The sequence below is a fragment of the Rhododendron vialii genome, chromosome 3a, assembly GCF_030253575.1.
Source record: "Rhododendron vialii isolate Sample 1 chromosome 3a, ASM3025357v1".
NCBI classification, from domain to species: domain Eukaryota; kingdom Viridiplantae; phylum Streptophyta; class Magnoliopsida; order Ericales; family Ericaceae; genus Rhododendron; species Rhododendron vialii.
The window spans coordinates 14,745,472-14,761,447 of record NC_080559.1 but is presented as its reverse complement, the minus strand read 5'-3'; the positions used below and the strand labels follow the sequence as shown (position 1 = coordinate 14,761,447).

General features: G+C 41.6%; 1 protein-coding gene and 1 pseudogene across 1 annotated transcript; both read left to right on the top strand.

Annotated features, from left to right (window-relative positions):
* Positions 1-2,663: 2,663 nt before the first annotated feature.
* On the top strand, positions 2,664-11,737 carry LOC131318579 (protein RNA-directed DNA methylation 3-like). Its single transcript, XM_058348464.1, has 18 exons — positions 2,664-2,966; positions 3,608-3,861; positions 3,947-4,102; positions 4,246-4,404; positions 4,530-4,613; positions 5,115-5,215; positions 5,295-5,660; positions 5,773-5,824; positions 5,890-6,045; positions 6,140-6,283; positions 6,388-6,490; positions 6,582-6,731; positions 6,819-6,873; positions 6,971-7,029; positions 7,408-7,477; positions 8,125-8,161; positions 8,246-8,288; positions 8,420-11,737. Exons 1-18 carry the CDS (start codon positions 2,768-2,770, stop codon positions 11,443-11,445), a joined length of 5,214 nt encoding a protein of 1,737 aa, XP_058204447.1. The 5' UTR covers positions 2,664-2,767; the 3' UTR covers positions 11,446-11,737.
* Positions 11,738-11,741: 4 nt separating this feature from the next.
* On the top strand, positions 11,742-15,176 carry LOC131321130 (methyl jasmonate esterase 1-like; annotated as a pseudogene).
* Positions 15,177-15,976: the final 800 nt, after the last annotated feature.

Below are 15,976 nucleotides of genomic sequence, written 5' to 3'. Positions count from 1 at the left end.
GTGTGTGGCAATGTGTTGGGAGATTAGTTAAGTTTTAATTTCAGCCATTAGTTTCAATGGCTGAGATGAAATGTCACAATTTGTATGGGTAGAACCGGCCCCTATGAGCTAGTTCTCCTCACACAAAAATTGACACAAGTTTTAACACAATTTTTTTGTGGAACCGATTTTGGAGTCCTGTGCAAATGATCAGAGCCATTTAATTTATTTAAAAAATATTTTTAAGGGTTCACGTAAAAAATCAACTCATTCAGATATCGGTAAATACTTAATCGGTTCATTCAGTTGGTTCCTGCCAAATTTCATAAGATAAAATTGAATGAACTGATGAAGCGCTTACCGATATTGGAATGAGTTGCTTTTTTTATGGAAACTCTTGAAAACCTATTTTAAACTAATTAAATGGCTCGATTATTTGCATGAACTCTAATTAGTTTTGTGTCAATTTTTATGTGAGGAAATCGGCATCACACAATATTGCTTAAATTGTATCTATATTACTTAAATCAAAAACTCGAGAAACAAAAGTATCTATACAATTTGTTCGAGTTTGTAATATTTTATTCAAAAAGTCTACGATTCCCGACCAAGGGATCCCGACGCCCCGTCGGGCCCACTCCGGTCACCAGATGACCGATCCGAGCTGTCCAAAAATTCTATAACGCGAGAATTAACGGCATCCGATGTGTATAGGTGCACGATCCAAAACACTCCATGGTTTTACATATATATACAAAACCGTAGAGTGTTTGGATCGTGTACCTACATACATAGGATGCCGTTGATTCTCGTGCAAGCCCACTCGATTTTTTTTTATAGAATTTTTGAATGGCTCGGATCGGCCGTCCGGTGGCTGGAGTGGGCTTGGCGGGGCATCGGGATCCCTTGGTCGTCGGGAACTGTAGCACCACTCTATTTTTATTCTAGCAAAGTAATATTTGCAATAGTTGAGGGTAGAGAAATTTTTTTGCCTTAAAATTCGTAGAAATAAAAAATTTCAAAAAAATTTGAATCAATTGGACGATCTTGGATACACATAAGGTCCATTATTTTGTGGTGCAAGGCTAGACCAAATCTTGCCAAGCTCGTTGAATGTGCACACCCGAGTATTTTTTTTTTTTTTCAAACTTTAGAATGACTTTCATTAATACGAAAAATTATACATTGAGAACGGATAACCACCCCCAATGACGGAGGAAAGCAACCACAAAGAAGGCATAAACTCACAAACGAACATTCAAGACCTCACATAGATAAGACTCAACCCCGACCTTGAAAAGCCATCAAGACGACATAGAAAATCCACCACACCCACACCCATAAGGAGGTGAGAGAAAGTCCCACGCAGATGAAGAAAACCTACAAAAAAAACAATAAACAAAAACAAAAGCAAAACCTACGAGCAAATAACAGATCCACACCCCTAAGTCCAGCTGCCTAAAAACGTCGTAGTCGCAAGGCTGGCCGAGACACAGCAAAGATCACAGGACGAAACCTCGATCACCACAGTAGCCACAGCTCATCGTACAACACCACCAACTACTACATCCGTCCCAAGAAACTACGCCCTCATTAGGGTGTGAACTTATGCGATGCCCAAAGTGACAAGAACAGAGTCGACTTGATAACGTCGATGGAACTATAGGATAATCGAAAAGAAGAGCACACGATGAGGAAGATCGGACAAAGGAGCACATAGATGGACTGCTTTGGCGTCGGTCGGCTCAGCCGACGTCAGATCTTGCCGAAATCAAGGGGATAGATTTGAGTGAGAAAGAGAGATAGAGATAGAGAGAGAAGGGGGGAGGCGTCACCCCTCCCCTAAGAAAACCCTAAGCGCTGATGGAACTGCAGGATAATTGAAAAAAAGAGCACATGATGAGGAAGATCGGACAAAGGAGCACATAGGTGGACTGCTTTGGCGTCGATCCGCTCCGCCGACGTCAGATCTTGCCGAAATCAAGGGGATAGATTTGAGTGAAACTGAGAGAGAGAGAGAGAGAGAGAGAGAGAGAGAGAGAGAGAGAGTAAGAGTAATGTTTTATGTCTAGTATGTGTAATTAGCTAGTTAGATTATATAAATATCAATGACTCATTCAAGACCCATAATATTTACAATTCACCGAAATCACCCATTTAACACAACCTCTAAAAAATAACCCTCCAATAAAATTTAGTTCATAGTAATTTTTCTTAGATTCGTTAAGATGCGTGTAAATAAGAAAATGCACGTCTTTTTTACTTTGTTTTGAAAGGCGCACGTATTTTTCATATGAAAGGGGTCTTTTTTATCAATAAATAAATATATATGACCACTCAAACACAATATTGACTGTGTGTAAGTATTTGTGTATGATAATAGCATTGTTATTTTTTCATAGCAGCTGCAAAGTGCAAACATTATTCTAAAAACTTCTACTTAAAACATAAGACAATCATGTTCCGGATTCTCAAAATAAGTACAATACTTATTTGAGAATAAGTGCTTATTTTTTTGAATTAAACATGATGTATTGTAAGAAAATAACGTGTCTCGTAAAACAGAAATAAATATTTATTTTTTAAGAGAGAATTTGGAACGAGCACTAGAGCACATAGTTAATCGCAATTAACGAAACGTCAGGGACTTAGATGCAAAAAAGGCATAGGAAACGGTACAGATTCCACCTGTAGACTACGCCTGATGACGCTCCCACATTAGCAAACCACACTCACTCCTCTCTCTCTCTCTCTCCCCTCTCCGTTACAACCTTGGCGTTGTTCTCGGATGGCGTCTAAGAAGGGTAAAGAGGTCGCCGGCGAGGAATCATCGGGGAAGAGGAAGCGCGGCGGCGGCAACGAGAAGGCCGGCAGCGGTCGCCGGAAGAGGAACAACCGCGGCGTTCTCCAGTTCTTCGACGACGACGCGTACGAGCTCGAGGAGGACGAGGACGAGTCCAGCGACGACAGTGACCTCGACGAGGATGGTAAAAATTATATTAAAAAAAAAATGCTGTTTTCCGTCGGGTGGTTCCTGCATTTTTGTTTTCGAAGGAATTAGGGTTTTATTTTTGGCGGACGCAGGGATTGGGGGAAATGTGTGGTGGGTTTGTCGTTATTTGAGTGCGATATGCTTTTAGTTGGATGATACTATTGAACTGCGTGGTTAGGGTTAGGGCTTTGATGGAAGGAATCTTTGATCTCTGTAACGGAAATGATATTGAATCTTTACAGAACTTAGGGTTTTTAATGTGCGATTGTTTTTTGTTTGGATGATATCGAACTCTATGTGTTTAGGGTTAGGGCTCTGATGTGAGGTTTTCTGATCCATTTGCTTTTCAGGAATCTGTAGGAATGCTTTTTGAATCTATGTTTTGATGCAACTTGAAGTTATGAGAGGTTTTTTTTTTTGTCTGCGTTGCTGGGGCTTTTGTGGTTGCATTGCATGTGGGGTTTTCTCGTTTTGTTGTTATGTCCTTCTGAAACTTCTGATCTTGTTGGTTTTGGATGACGTGGTGGTGAAATGCTATTTTCTTTTTTTGCGTGGGTTGTAGAACTGCTTTATTTATTTGTGATTATGCTTTGAACCTTGGCTGACTGGTTTGTTCTTTTTCTCCACTGAATAAAGGCTTCCTGGAAGATGAATTTAAAACAACTGACAAAGGCAAAAATGATTTTGGAAAAGACCATCAGTTTCCACTTTTTCCCAAAGAGGAGGAGATGAGTGAGGAAGAACTGGAAAAAATGATGGAAGAGCGTTACAGACCAGGTGCCAGTTTCGTTACGTATGCAGAAGATGCATACGGGTCTAAAAGACCAATGGATGTAGATGCAGTCATAGCTTCTTCCAGGGAACCTACCATCTGGAAAATTAAATGCATGGTATAGTGTAGGAAAATAAACATGGGTTATGTTTCCACATCTTCTCATTCTTCCTTTATTTTCCTGAGCAACTTCTTTTGTGTAGGTTGGACGTGAGAGGCATTCTGCTTTCTGCCTGATGCAGAAGTTTGTGGACTTGGTTGCCCTTGGAACCAAGTTGCAGATAATTTCTGCATTTGCGCTAGACCATGTGAAGGGCTTTATTTACATCGAAGCAGAAAGGCAAAACGATGTTAATGAGGTACTTTTCTTCTTCTTTGTTGTCGTTTTAGTTTCTGGTTATGACAAATATTTAGCTTTGTTCTTGGTATGCAAGTATTTTTGCTCTTATTGGTGATGCTACTGCGAGTGAACTAATGTGGAAACATGTCAATTCAAATGTAGGCATGCAAAGGTCTCTGTTCTATATATTCGAGCCGGGTGACACCCGTCCCAAGTAATGAAATTTCTCATTTGCTCTCTGTGCGAAGCAAATACAATGAAGTGTCAGTGGGCACTTGGGCCCGGGTGAAGAGTGGGAAATATAAAGGGGATCTAGCACAGGTACTTTGGGTTTGTCCATTTGATAGAGCTCTTTACTAGATTGTTTTCTGGTTATTATTTTGTCGGATTAAACTTTTGTAACTGGTTTTCAGTTCTCCATTTGCTTTTTAATGATGTTTTTGTAGGTCGTATCTATAGATGATGCACGGAAGAAAGCTACAGTGAAGCTGATACCTAGAATTGATCTACAAGCATTGGCTGAAAAATATGTAATGAAATTCTTCTATCTTGGACAAGCTCTTTTTTCTAATGGACGCATTTTCCGTATTTTTTATGGTGGGAGGAATTACCTAACTCATAACTTGTTCTCTTTTTTGACCAAGAAAATTGGAGAAGTAGAAACTGCACACTTTGTGAACTTGATATTGATTCTTTTTAGTTTATTATATTTTTAGAAGTATCGAGTTAGATCATGAATTTCGTGACGGGTTTGAACAATGTGTTTTTTGCTGTTTGAGAAACTATATTTTGTTGACTAGGATTCAATTAGTTTTCTTTAATTATCTAGCTTCCTTTGCCTGACATGAAGTAAGATTGCACTTGTTAGAGGTGGTAAGATACTGTAAATTCGTGCGGGAAAAAAATCTAAATATCGTTCTTTTCAATTCAATGTTCTAAAAAGCCTATAGGAGCAGCTAATATATTAGGACTCTACACAGAAGCCACTATGTTAATGGGATGCCTGATACATGATTTATAAATGCTTTCAGGGTGGAGGAGTTGCGTCCAAAAAGACGGCTAAGGGTGGAGGCATTGCTTCCAAGAAAACGGCTACACCAACACCTAGATTGATCAGCTCTACTGAACTTGAGTAAACTGCACACTCCTTTTTCCAGATTGAGTTTTGGGTGCCACAACTTTTGTTATATGTGTTCATGTCTTTTCTGTAGGGAGTTCCGGCCTCTCATGCAATATAGGCGTGACCGCGATACTGGCCAAGCTTTTGAGGTTCTTGACGGGATGATGCTCAAAGATGGTTACTTGTACAAAAAAGTAGCAATTGACTCATTAAACTTCTGGGGTTTAATACCTTCTGAAGATGAACTCCTGAAGTTTGAGCCTTGTAAGAAAGAAGAACCTGATTCTCAAGAGTGGCTTACCCAGCTTTTTGGTGAGAAAAAGAAGCGCACAAGGTGTGAAAATGGTGGTGGGAATGACAAAGTTGGTGGGAAGGACAAAGGTGGTGGGAAAGGAGAGGGTTCATCAAGCGCTGGCACAGCAAGTAGTTTTGAAGTGCATGATCTTGTGGTTTTTGGGTAAGTCCGTCCCATCACTTCTATGTTTTAGAACATAGGTTTTGTACTACCTGAGCACGGTAAATTGCTTTGTTTTGTTTTTTATTTGTTTTTCTTATTTTTGCCATTGCAGGCGGAAGGATTTTGGTGTTATTGTAGGCACGGAGAAAGAGGATTATTTCAAGGTATATGACGTAGTTTGTGTGCTTCATTCCTTGTTGGCGTCTTAACGCTTTCTGTTTTATCCCAGATTTTGAAGGAGGGTTCAGAAGGACCAGTGGTGGTGTCTATTGAACTGCGTCAGTTGAAGAATGCATCCTTTGATAAGAAGTTTCACGCCTTAGATCACCGCATGAAGACAATATCAGTAAATGATACAGTCAGGATTTTACAGGGCCCATTGCAGGTTTGAAGCTTGTTTTAGACAAGTAATTGGACTATGTATGATGGAGTTTATTGATACTGATTTGCATCTAACTCTAATCTTTTATGCATTGCAGGGTCGTCAAGGGATTGTTAAGCAAATTTATAGAGGAATAATCTTTTTATATGATGAAAATGAACAGGAAAATGGTGGTTTCATCTGTTGTAAATCTCAGATCTGCGAGAAAACTAAACTTTCTGTCGATGCATGTAAAGGAAAGGTTGTACTTTTTATTACTCAAGTATTTAAGTAGAATTCTTTTTACTGGTTCTCCATCATTTTTTGGTTTTTTATTTGGTGTAATGTAATTTTCTGTGTTATCAGGAAGATGAATCAGGGTTCCAAGGCTTTGAAGATATCTCGTCATCTCCTAAATCCCCTCTATCCCCTAAAAAGGCTTGGCAAGCTAGTGAAAAGAGCAGCAATTGTATGTTCACAAGTTTTTTATCCCTTTTATTCTAGATCACTGATTAAGATTTTAACACCTTTCTCCTGACAAACTATTTTTATGAATGTAGTCAACCGAGATGATAAAGATGGAATGTTCTCTATTGGCCAGTCCTTAAGAATTAGAGTAGGTCCTCTTAAGGGATATCTCTGCCGCGTATTGGCTGTGCGTCGTTCTGATATCACTGTAAAGCTTGATTCTCAGCAGAAAATTCTTACAGGTTTGGTTATGGTTGCCTATGCTTGGTGGCTTTCTTTTGATCGTAGGCTCAGTATTTATTGTAATTTCTTTTGTGTTGATTCCATAGTTAAAAGTGAACATCTTGCTGAGGTTCGTGGGAAGAGTTCTGCCATTTCCATGGGGTACCATTTTATATAACTCTGAACTGCGTTTGCTAACCTTGATTTTATGTTAATGTTCTCTTGGCACCATTCTGATGTGGTGTTGCTTCTTTTCAAGTGATGACGTGGACTCTGCAAAGCCATTTGATCTTCTTGGAACTCAAGATGGCTCGACAGGTAGGAACTTATGGTACTTTGGCCCGTATTATGTACTGCTGGTTTATATTTGACCACCACGTTTCCAGTTATTGATATTCTTTTATCTTGTGAGGGTATCTTTTTTTCCCGTAAACGAAGGGTGAACCAACTTGTGTTCATCTTCAAGAACTTTTATTTGTATCTTGAAAACAGTTACTAGATGGGGCAAAGGATGTATGCTTTACTTTATGTGATGAGACTGCAGCCTCTTAGCAAAAGTTTGTTGGGGTTCTTTGTACCTCTTTGCCAGTCAATATAGTTGTTGGGGAGAGTTGCTCTCTCTCTCTCTCTCTCTCTCTCTCTCTCTCTCTCAGGGGTGTTGTGTGTTGTGATAACATTTGCTGTGACATTTTGAAGATTGGATGGGGGGAGCAGGAACGTCAGTAGAGGGCGATAGATGGGGTGCTGGAGGGCTGTCTACAGAAAGGTCATAATAATTTTTCATATCACTTTTCAATTCTCTTCTGCTCATTCTCATCTTGTAGAGGGTTCTGATTTTGTTGTGTGCCTGTGTTTCTTAAGCAGAATGGTAGGCATATAATCCAACAAATGTCCAGCCATGTTTGGACTTTGTTATGTCCAAACAACTTTAAATGTGAATTGTGTGCTTGAACTGTTTCAGTTTTAACAGGGTGGAAACATATTACCTAATTTAAGATAATAGAACAAAAGAGGGGATTGTAATCATACCCTTTTTACTTCGGGAGGGATTGAGGGATCACTTGTATCTTGATTTAGTGTTTCATAGGTATCTCATTCTATCAAATGATTCAAATATGTTGATCGAAGATCATGCAAGGTAGAAGTTATCAATACATATGTAGTGACTAATATGAATCGTAATCTATTGCCGGTAATGTAGCTGGCATGTGATGCTTAAGTTTCCATCCTACCATTAGATTTCCTATGGCATTTAAGGGTTCACTGGATTGCAGTTGGACAATTTTCTGTGTTTCCCCACACCAACACCAACCCCCCCCCCCCCCCCTTCTATCAATGTGTGTATATATTGTGTTCTGGTTGAATTTTGGTTACTCTGAAAATTGAGCTGATATTGGTGGCACTTTTGTTCAGGAGTTCTTGGCCTGCTTTCCCATCTTCAGGTTTTACGGTAAGTTAATATCTGCGTGTTATTTTGTCCTGGCTTGTGTTTTTTCTCCTCCGCCAATTTTTTTCATGAGTCTTTGATTTCCAGATTCAGCCTGAGTCCAGTTCTGCAAATGCTGACAATAATTCAAGTAAGGGTATTATCACCGGACTGTGTTGGAAAAACATTAATGACCTCTATACCAACCATATCTGAACTCGTTTGTAATTTTAGTTACTAGTGCTCTTTTGATTCTGATTGTTCTTGTTTTACAATGTGAAGATGTTGAAGATGATGGCCCTTGGGGGACTAAAGCAACTAAAAAACAGAACTCTTCATGGGGTAATGCTGTGGCTAATGAGGAAGCTGTTGGAGATCAGTCTGCATGGGGTGGTTCTGCAGCTGTACCCAAGAATCAAACCGGTGGATGGGGCAGCGGAGGTGGGAGCTCAGGCCAGTCGGAAGCTGAAGCAAGTGGCTGGAATAAAGCTACCAACATGGATGGATCTCAAACTGGAAGTTGGGGGGCTGTGAAAAAGGATGGTGCAACAGCGTGGGGAAAATCTGCAGATCCCCTAGAGAGTAGTGCTGGTATGGGATCCGGAGAAAGTTCTTGGGGCAAACCTGCAGCACCAGATATGTGGGGCAGCAAAGAAGATTCCAGTGGAAACAAGGCAGCCTGGAACAATTCTAACGCTGCACCAGAGAGTCAAACTGGGGGATGGGGTAGTAATGCTGGAGGGTCAGACCCTTGGAATAAACAGGATGGGGGCGGATCTTCTTGGAATAAACAAGGTGGTGGATCTTCTTGGGCTAGTAAGCAATCTGATGCGAATACAGAAGATGAGTTGAGGGAAGGGAAATTTGACGGAGGTCGTGGTTCGGGTGGGGGAAGGGGAAGAGGAGGAGGTGGGAATGCTTGCTTCAAGTGCGGGGAAACGGGCCATATGGCAAGGGAGTGTACTCAGGGTGGTGGAGGTGGGAGGGGAGGCAGTGGCAGTGGTGGGAATGCGTGTTACAAGTGTGGCGAAACTGGGCATATGGCTAGAGAATGCACTCAGGGAGGTGGTGGTGGGAATGCTTGCTATAAGTGTGGGGAAACGGGGCACATGGCGAGGGAGTGCACTCAGGGAGGTGGAAGTGGTGGTGGAAATGCTTGCTTTAAGTGTGGTGAAACAGGACATATGGCCAGGGAATGCACTCAAGGTGGTGGAGGTGGGAATGCTTGCTACAAGTGTGGCGAAACAGGACATATGGCCAGAGAATGCACTCAAGGTGGTGGAGGTGGGAGGGGGGGAGGTGGTGGCGGAGGGAATGGTTGCTTCAAGTGTGGGGAAACGGGACATATGGCCAGGGACTGCAGTCAGGGTGGCGGTGGAAGTGGGAGGTATGGTGGTGGGGGAGGGAATGCTTGCTTCAAGTGTGGGGAAACGGGACATATGGCTAGAGACTGCAGTCAGGGTGGTGGCGATGGAGGTGGAGGCTGGAGGTCTAGTGGGGGAGCCGGTGAGGGAGGTTCATTGGGAAAAGCTGCCGAATCCAAGAATCAGACTGGAGGATGGGGTATGGGTGGTTGGAACTCTGCCCAATCCAGTGTTGAAACCAAAAGTCAAACTGGGGGATGGGGTAATGCAGGTGGTTCCAAGGCTGAACCCAATAATGAAAAAGGAGGATGGGGTACTGGAGGTGGGACCTCAGTCCAATCCAGTGTTGAAACCAAAAGTCAAACTGGGGGATGGGGTACTGCAGGTGGTTCCAAGGCTGAACCCAATAATGAAAAAGGAGGATGGGGTACTGGAGGTGGGACCTCAGTCCAATCAGATTCTGAACCCAAGAATCAAACTGGAGGGTGGGCTAAAGCAAGTGGTTCTACTGCTGAAACTCAAAATCAAACTGGGGGATGGGGTAGTGCAGGTGGGAACCGCCAATCAGATGCTGAACCGAAGGGTCAAACTGGAGGATGGAATAATGCAGGTGGTTCTAACGCCGAACCCAAGAATAGAAGTGGGGGTTGGGGTAATACAGGTGGTTCTATAGCTGAATCTCAAAATCAAACTGGTGGGTGGGGCAATACTGGTGTTTCTAAGGCAGAACCAAAGGTTCAAACTGGGGGATGGTCTACAGGTGGGAGTTCGGCCCAGTTAGATGCCGAACCTATGAATAAATCTGGGCCATGGGCTAATGCTGGTGGTTCTAAGTCTGGGAAACCCAGTAATCAAGCTGGTGGATGGGGTACTGCAGGCAAATCAGAAGCTGAACCCTTAAATCAAACTGCAGGTTGGGGTAGCACAGGTGGGTCTAAAGCTGAAAAATCCCAAACTGGAGGATGGGGTACTGCAGGGAAATCAGAAGCTGAACCCTTGAATCAAACTGCGGGTTGGGGTGGCTCAGGTGGTTCCAATGCTGAACCCAAGAATCAAACTGGGGAATGGGGCATTTCAGGTGGGAAGTCAGGCCAATCAGAAGCTGAGTTAAGTAGCTGGGGAAAAACCAAAAAGGAAGGGGCAATAAGTTGGGGAAATTCCATGGATACCCAGGAGAGTACTCCTGTTATGGGATCCGGAGAAAATTCCTGGGGCAAACCAGCAAGCGGAAGCAAATCAGTGTGGAATAGTTCTACCTCTTCTGCACCAGAGAGTAAAACTGGAGGATGGGGTAGTGATGCTGGAGCAGCTTCATTGAGTAAGCAGGATGGGGGAGGATCTTCGTGGAGCAAACAAGGTGGTGGATCTTCTTGGGGAAATCAGACAGGAGGATCTTCTTGGAGCAATGCAGAGAAGAAAGATCAAAATGACAGCTGGGGTAAACCATCTGGGGGGGATCAAGGATTTGGTGGTTCAGGTGGTGGAAGGGGGAGAGGTGGCGGCGGGAATGCGTGCTACAAGTGTGGGGAAACGGGGCATATGGCTAGGGAATGCCCACAGGGCGGTGGCGGAGGGAGAGGTGGAGGCAGTGGTGGCGGTAATGCTTGCTACAAGTGCGGGGAGGCGGGACATATGGCCAGGGACTGTAGCCAGGGTGGCAGCGGAGGAGGTGGGAGGTATGGTAGTGGAGGTGGTGGGAATTCTTGCTACAAGTGTGGGGAAACGGGACATATGGCTAGGGAATGCCCTCAGGGTGGCGGCGGCGGCGGGAGAGGTGGGGCTGGTGGTGGCAATGCTTGCTTCAAATGTGGGGAGACGGGACATATGGCCAGGGAATGCCCTCAGGGTGGTGGAGGTGGGAGGGGTGGTGGCGGAGGAGGTGGTTGCTACAAATGTGGCGAGCAAGGGCATTTCGCTCGAGAATGCCCCAACTCTTCCCGTTGACATGGATAGGAAAAATGAGGCGAAATGCGCATCTTTTCATTATTCTGCCCTCTTCTGTGTCTAGTTTCTATTACTCTCTCTGTTTATGTTTAAGAACCATATGAGATTTTGTGGGACGTTAGACATGGTCATCTTCTCTTTTTCTTTTTTTCTGGAATTGTAGTTATCAACTCCTTGTTCTAGTTGACTCAGATGTTTATGCTGGGTGGTTGTTATCCTTCTACTTCGTTCTGTGCTTTGTGAAAATTGGTGTTTATAATTATGAGAAGACAAGGGGTTTTTAGCTTGCTGTGATTATGGAGTTGAAAGACACTGGTGGACATCAAAAAGAATTTTATATAACTGAGAACTATTTAGAGCTTGATGCTAATCCTGTCATACACGCATTGACATATACATATGTGCATTCTTGTTGTCCATGAAAGCATCAGTGTTTACTTGTACAATATATTTCTTGGTTTCTCCTTGTGTTATTGTGCTATTTGTAAATTGTAATCGTTATAACACTCTCATTTAGCATAATATCTCAGTCTGGATAATTTCTTGCAGGTAGACTCCGATTACTGGCATCAGCATAGTTTTGTAACATTACTTGCACCAAGTATTTATTACTTTTCATCTTTTCTCAATATCTTGTTTGTTCAACTAGTCCAAACAGGACAGGAGGTCTAAGAATTATTGTGGGAGTTTTCCGACTTTTTATGGTATGGTGCGAGTTTTCTGACATTTTGGTCTATTGATTTCTTCTGGATATATAACATCAGTAAAATTTTCTAAGCTTTTGTTGTTATGGTATGGTGCGAGTTTTCTGACATTTTGGTCTATTGATTTCTTCTGGATATATAACATCAGTAAAATTTTCTAAGCTTTTGTTGTTTTGTTTTGTTTTGCGATGGCCTGCTAATGCATCTTAAGTGATGGCCTGCTAGTGCATCTTTGTTTTGTGTTCTGTTGAATTACTTGCATGTGTATTAGGTTCGGGTTTGCTGAACTTGGAGGGTTGGGTACTGGTCCTCTAAGAGAATTCCACTGTAATGAAACCTACTGACATTTTCACAAAATTTGGATGTGACTTTTGGCTCCGTTTGTTATCCCGTAAAATACTTTTCCAGTTTTCGTTGTTGGTTGGACAAAAACAGAGTGAAACATTTTTTATAGCAAAATCTTTTCCATCATAGGGGCACAAATGATATCATTCCAAATGTGTCGTAAGTCATTTTACCGTGTCGTTCTCGATATTGAAGGCCAATTCCTTCGTATCACCTACAGTCAACGGGAGACTCTCCATTATCTCGATTCCCAACCCAGAGGTAGAGTAGTTCCAAGACTTCAAACTTCAAAGTTTCTGTATGCATATATAGGCTATAGCCTACTGTGATGTACTTGTACGTATTTATTTGAAATTATTTGTTTTCTGGAAAAATTTCCTGTAATTGCCATCCAAACACGGGAAAACAAAATACTAACAATTATTTTTCTGCAAAATTATTTTTCTTAGAAATTGTTTTACGTTGAAACAAATGGAGCCTTTGTATTCTCAACAAAGAAATATTGGGTCTCGAGACATAATTTGTGATTAAAAATGCACCGACACAAATGTACACCCAAATTTGGTCATAGAGGACCGCGGCCTGTTTCTACTTGTGCTAAATGTACACCCAAACTTGGTTGGGTTGGAAAAATAAGGCGAATGAGGTCCCCTTTTTATCTTTTCTGAAATGAATTTTCATGATTGGCCTCCTCGCTAAAGGCTTAATTGTATCTTTCATGGGTTGAATGTCCTTATTTTGTACCTGCAGTCAAATTCAGAGGAGAATGGATACAAATGACAACATTGTCAAAGTGCCATGATGCACTTGATGAGCTGCAGATGCAATAGATTAGACAAATGAGATCACGACCTGACTAGTAGAATATTTTTTTGTTTTGTTTTTTCTTACTAATGAGGTTGTCAAAGTCTTTTCCTGGGATAAAGCAGTTACTTCTCGAGTACATACGTCCTCCATTCTTCATATGTCAACTCAATTATCGGGTTTAAGATTTGTGATTGGTAACCTTCCATTCAGGATTCACAAGCCCAGACCAACTCAGCTAACTAGAAGCATCTTCATGTCAAACCCCTCTAGCCAGCCTCCAGCCCTTACAAATACAGACTAATAACAACTTGATCGTTTGTCTGAGTATAACCAGAACATAGAGAAAGTAAAGTTTGGGAAGAAGCAAATGAAGTTAGTTTTTCTTGTGATCTTGGCCCTTTTTCATGTCACAAGAACACCATCAGGCAATTAGAATTACCACTTTGTCCTATGGTCTTGGTACAAGGTTGTGCCCCTACTAGAATCATTGGGGCACAAGGTCACGGCTCTAGATTTAGCTGCTTCTGGGATCACCCGTTCATGTGAGAGATATCCCATCAATCTCGGATTACTTTAAGCCACTGAATGAATTCATAGCATCAACTTCAGACCAACCAAATGAAAGAGTGATACTCATAGCTTTGGCAGGTTAGCCATATCTCAAGCCATGGAGAATTTTCCAGAGAGATTTTCAGTGGCTGTGTTTGTCACTGCCTTAAGCCTGGTCCAAGCCTCAACATTTCTACCTTGTTTCAAGAGGTAGGTAAAATTACATACACACCATTGTGTTTGGCGTTGAAAATTACCTTCAATAAACTGTGTTATTGAAAAATCAAGAATCCAGAAAGAAATAAGTTTCTAAACAAAATTGAGGTTACAATGAACTTGTCTAGACCACGAAATTGACTAAACAAAACTTTTTGAACCCAAAATTTTAACCTCTTAACTGCTTAATAGTGAAATTGTTGCTAATTCGTTGAAAACCAACCCTAACATAAGTTGAAATTTCACCCTGTTCATTACAGTCATTGAGGATACAAGAATCTGTACTAGATAGCCAATATCCGTATGATGACGGACCTAAGAACCCTGCAAGAACTTACATTGTTGTGCCAATGTACTTGGCAAGAAAAGTATACCAACTTAGCCCAACTCAGGTGAGAAGCTTCAATTCAATCACATAAATCTTGTTCTTTTATTCATGTCTTGATATATACAAAAAGTCAATTACCTCGCTTGTGGCAGGATGTGACCCTGTCAACAACGTTGTTGAGACCTCTGTGGCCAGCGCTTGTACGACATAGAAAACCTGTCGAACGAGCTGATTTTCTCGAGAAAGGAATATGGCTCGGTTAGGCGAGTTTCCATTGTTTCTGAGAAAGACGAGGTGGGGAAGAAGGATTTTCAACGGTGGATGATCGATAAAAATCCACCTGACGAAGTTGAAGAGATTAGAGGAAGTGATCACATGGTTAGGATGTCTGATAAGCCACTTGAGCTTTGTTTTCTTCTCAGTAGAAATGCTGGAAAGTATTCTTGATCACAATTTACCATTAAGGGGAAACGGATATTTTGTGCCAAAATTACACGGTTAAATGTTACTAGTAAATAAGTTACTATCACTTGGGAAATTTGAATAAAGAGGGTGAAGTTTTTATAACTGGAGAGAGGAATCTTCTTTTGTTACTTTGAATATTTGGAACATAATTGGAATAATACCTAAACATTAGTATCCTTCACCTGGATGTGAATTTCCCTTTCGAGCAAGTGGAATGTCGCCCCCACATTGTTGTCGCTTTATACTCTCATGCATGATCGATGACGGATGAGGTCGTGGTTCAACTTTGGCCCTCCTAATTCTCATCCCCCTTCTAACATTAAACTCCCAAGTCCTAACCCACTAACTGATTACCAAGACCAAAAAAAATCCCAATTTTGAATCTATCAAAATTCTAGGTTATATGACTCATACTTTTTTTTTTTTTTTTCAACAGAAGACGCATACTCATTTATAAAAGCCATACATCTACAGATTAAGTCATATGGCAGTAACAGATTCCCACCTCCTTAATACAGAGATACAGAGACATAGTCAAACCCTAAAACTAAAAGCAATTAAAGAGACGAAACTGATGTCTAAAGCGTAAGCAAGAGTCATCGCTCATTCCATACCATTATCAATAAGAATCGGCATAAGTGGAGGTATAGTACCTAGACACCAGACGCCTCAGGATGGCGGAGCTCTATATCAAAGATAACATCAAAAATCGATGGAAATCAACCACCCACCGAATTAAATTTGGACAGTAATTGGACTAAATCTGGACAAAAACTGGATTGAATCTGAATAGAAATCGGAATGAATCCGGACAAAAATAAAATAAAATAAAACATACACTTCCTTCCATGATTGAGGAGCCATTCTCTTGTCTAAACCCCATTCCAATCAAAACTCTGAATCCGATGACTCAAGAAGCCACCGGCGGCGATCGGAGGGGTGATGAACGACTAGCAATTTGGATAGAGAAGGGAAAGGAAAAATCAGATCCGAAGGCAGAGATTGATTCCTCTCCTCCCGCCGCCCAAAGTTGGGTATAAACCCAAAGAAGAGGGAGGGAAAGAAGAAGAGAAAGTGTGGTGGCTCTTTGTGGCTCTTTTAGAGTTTGAGAGATGTG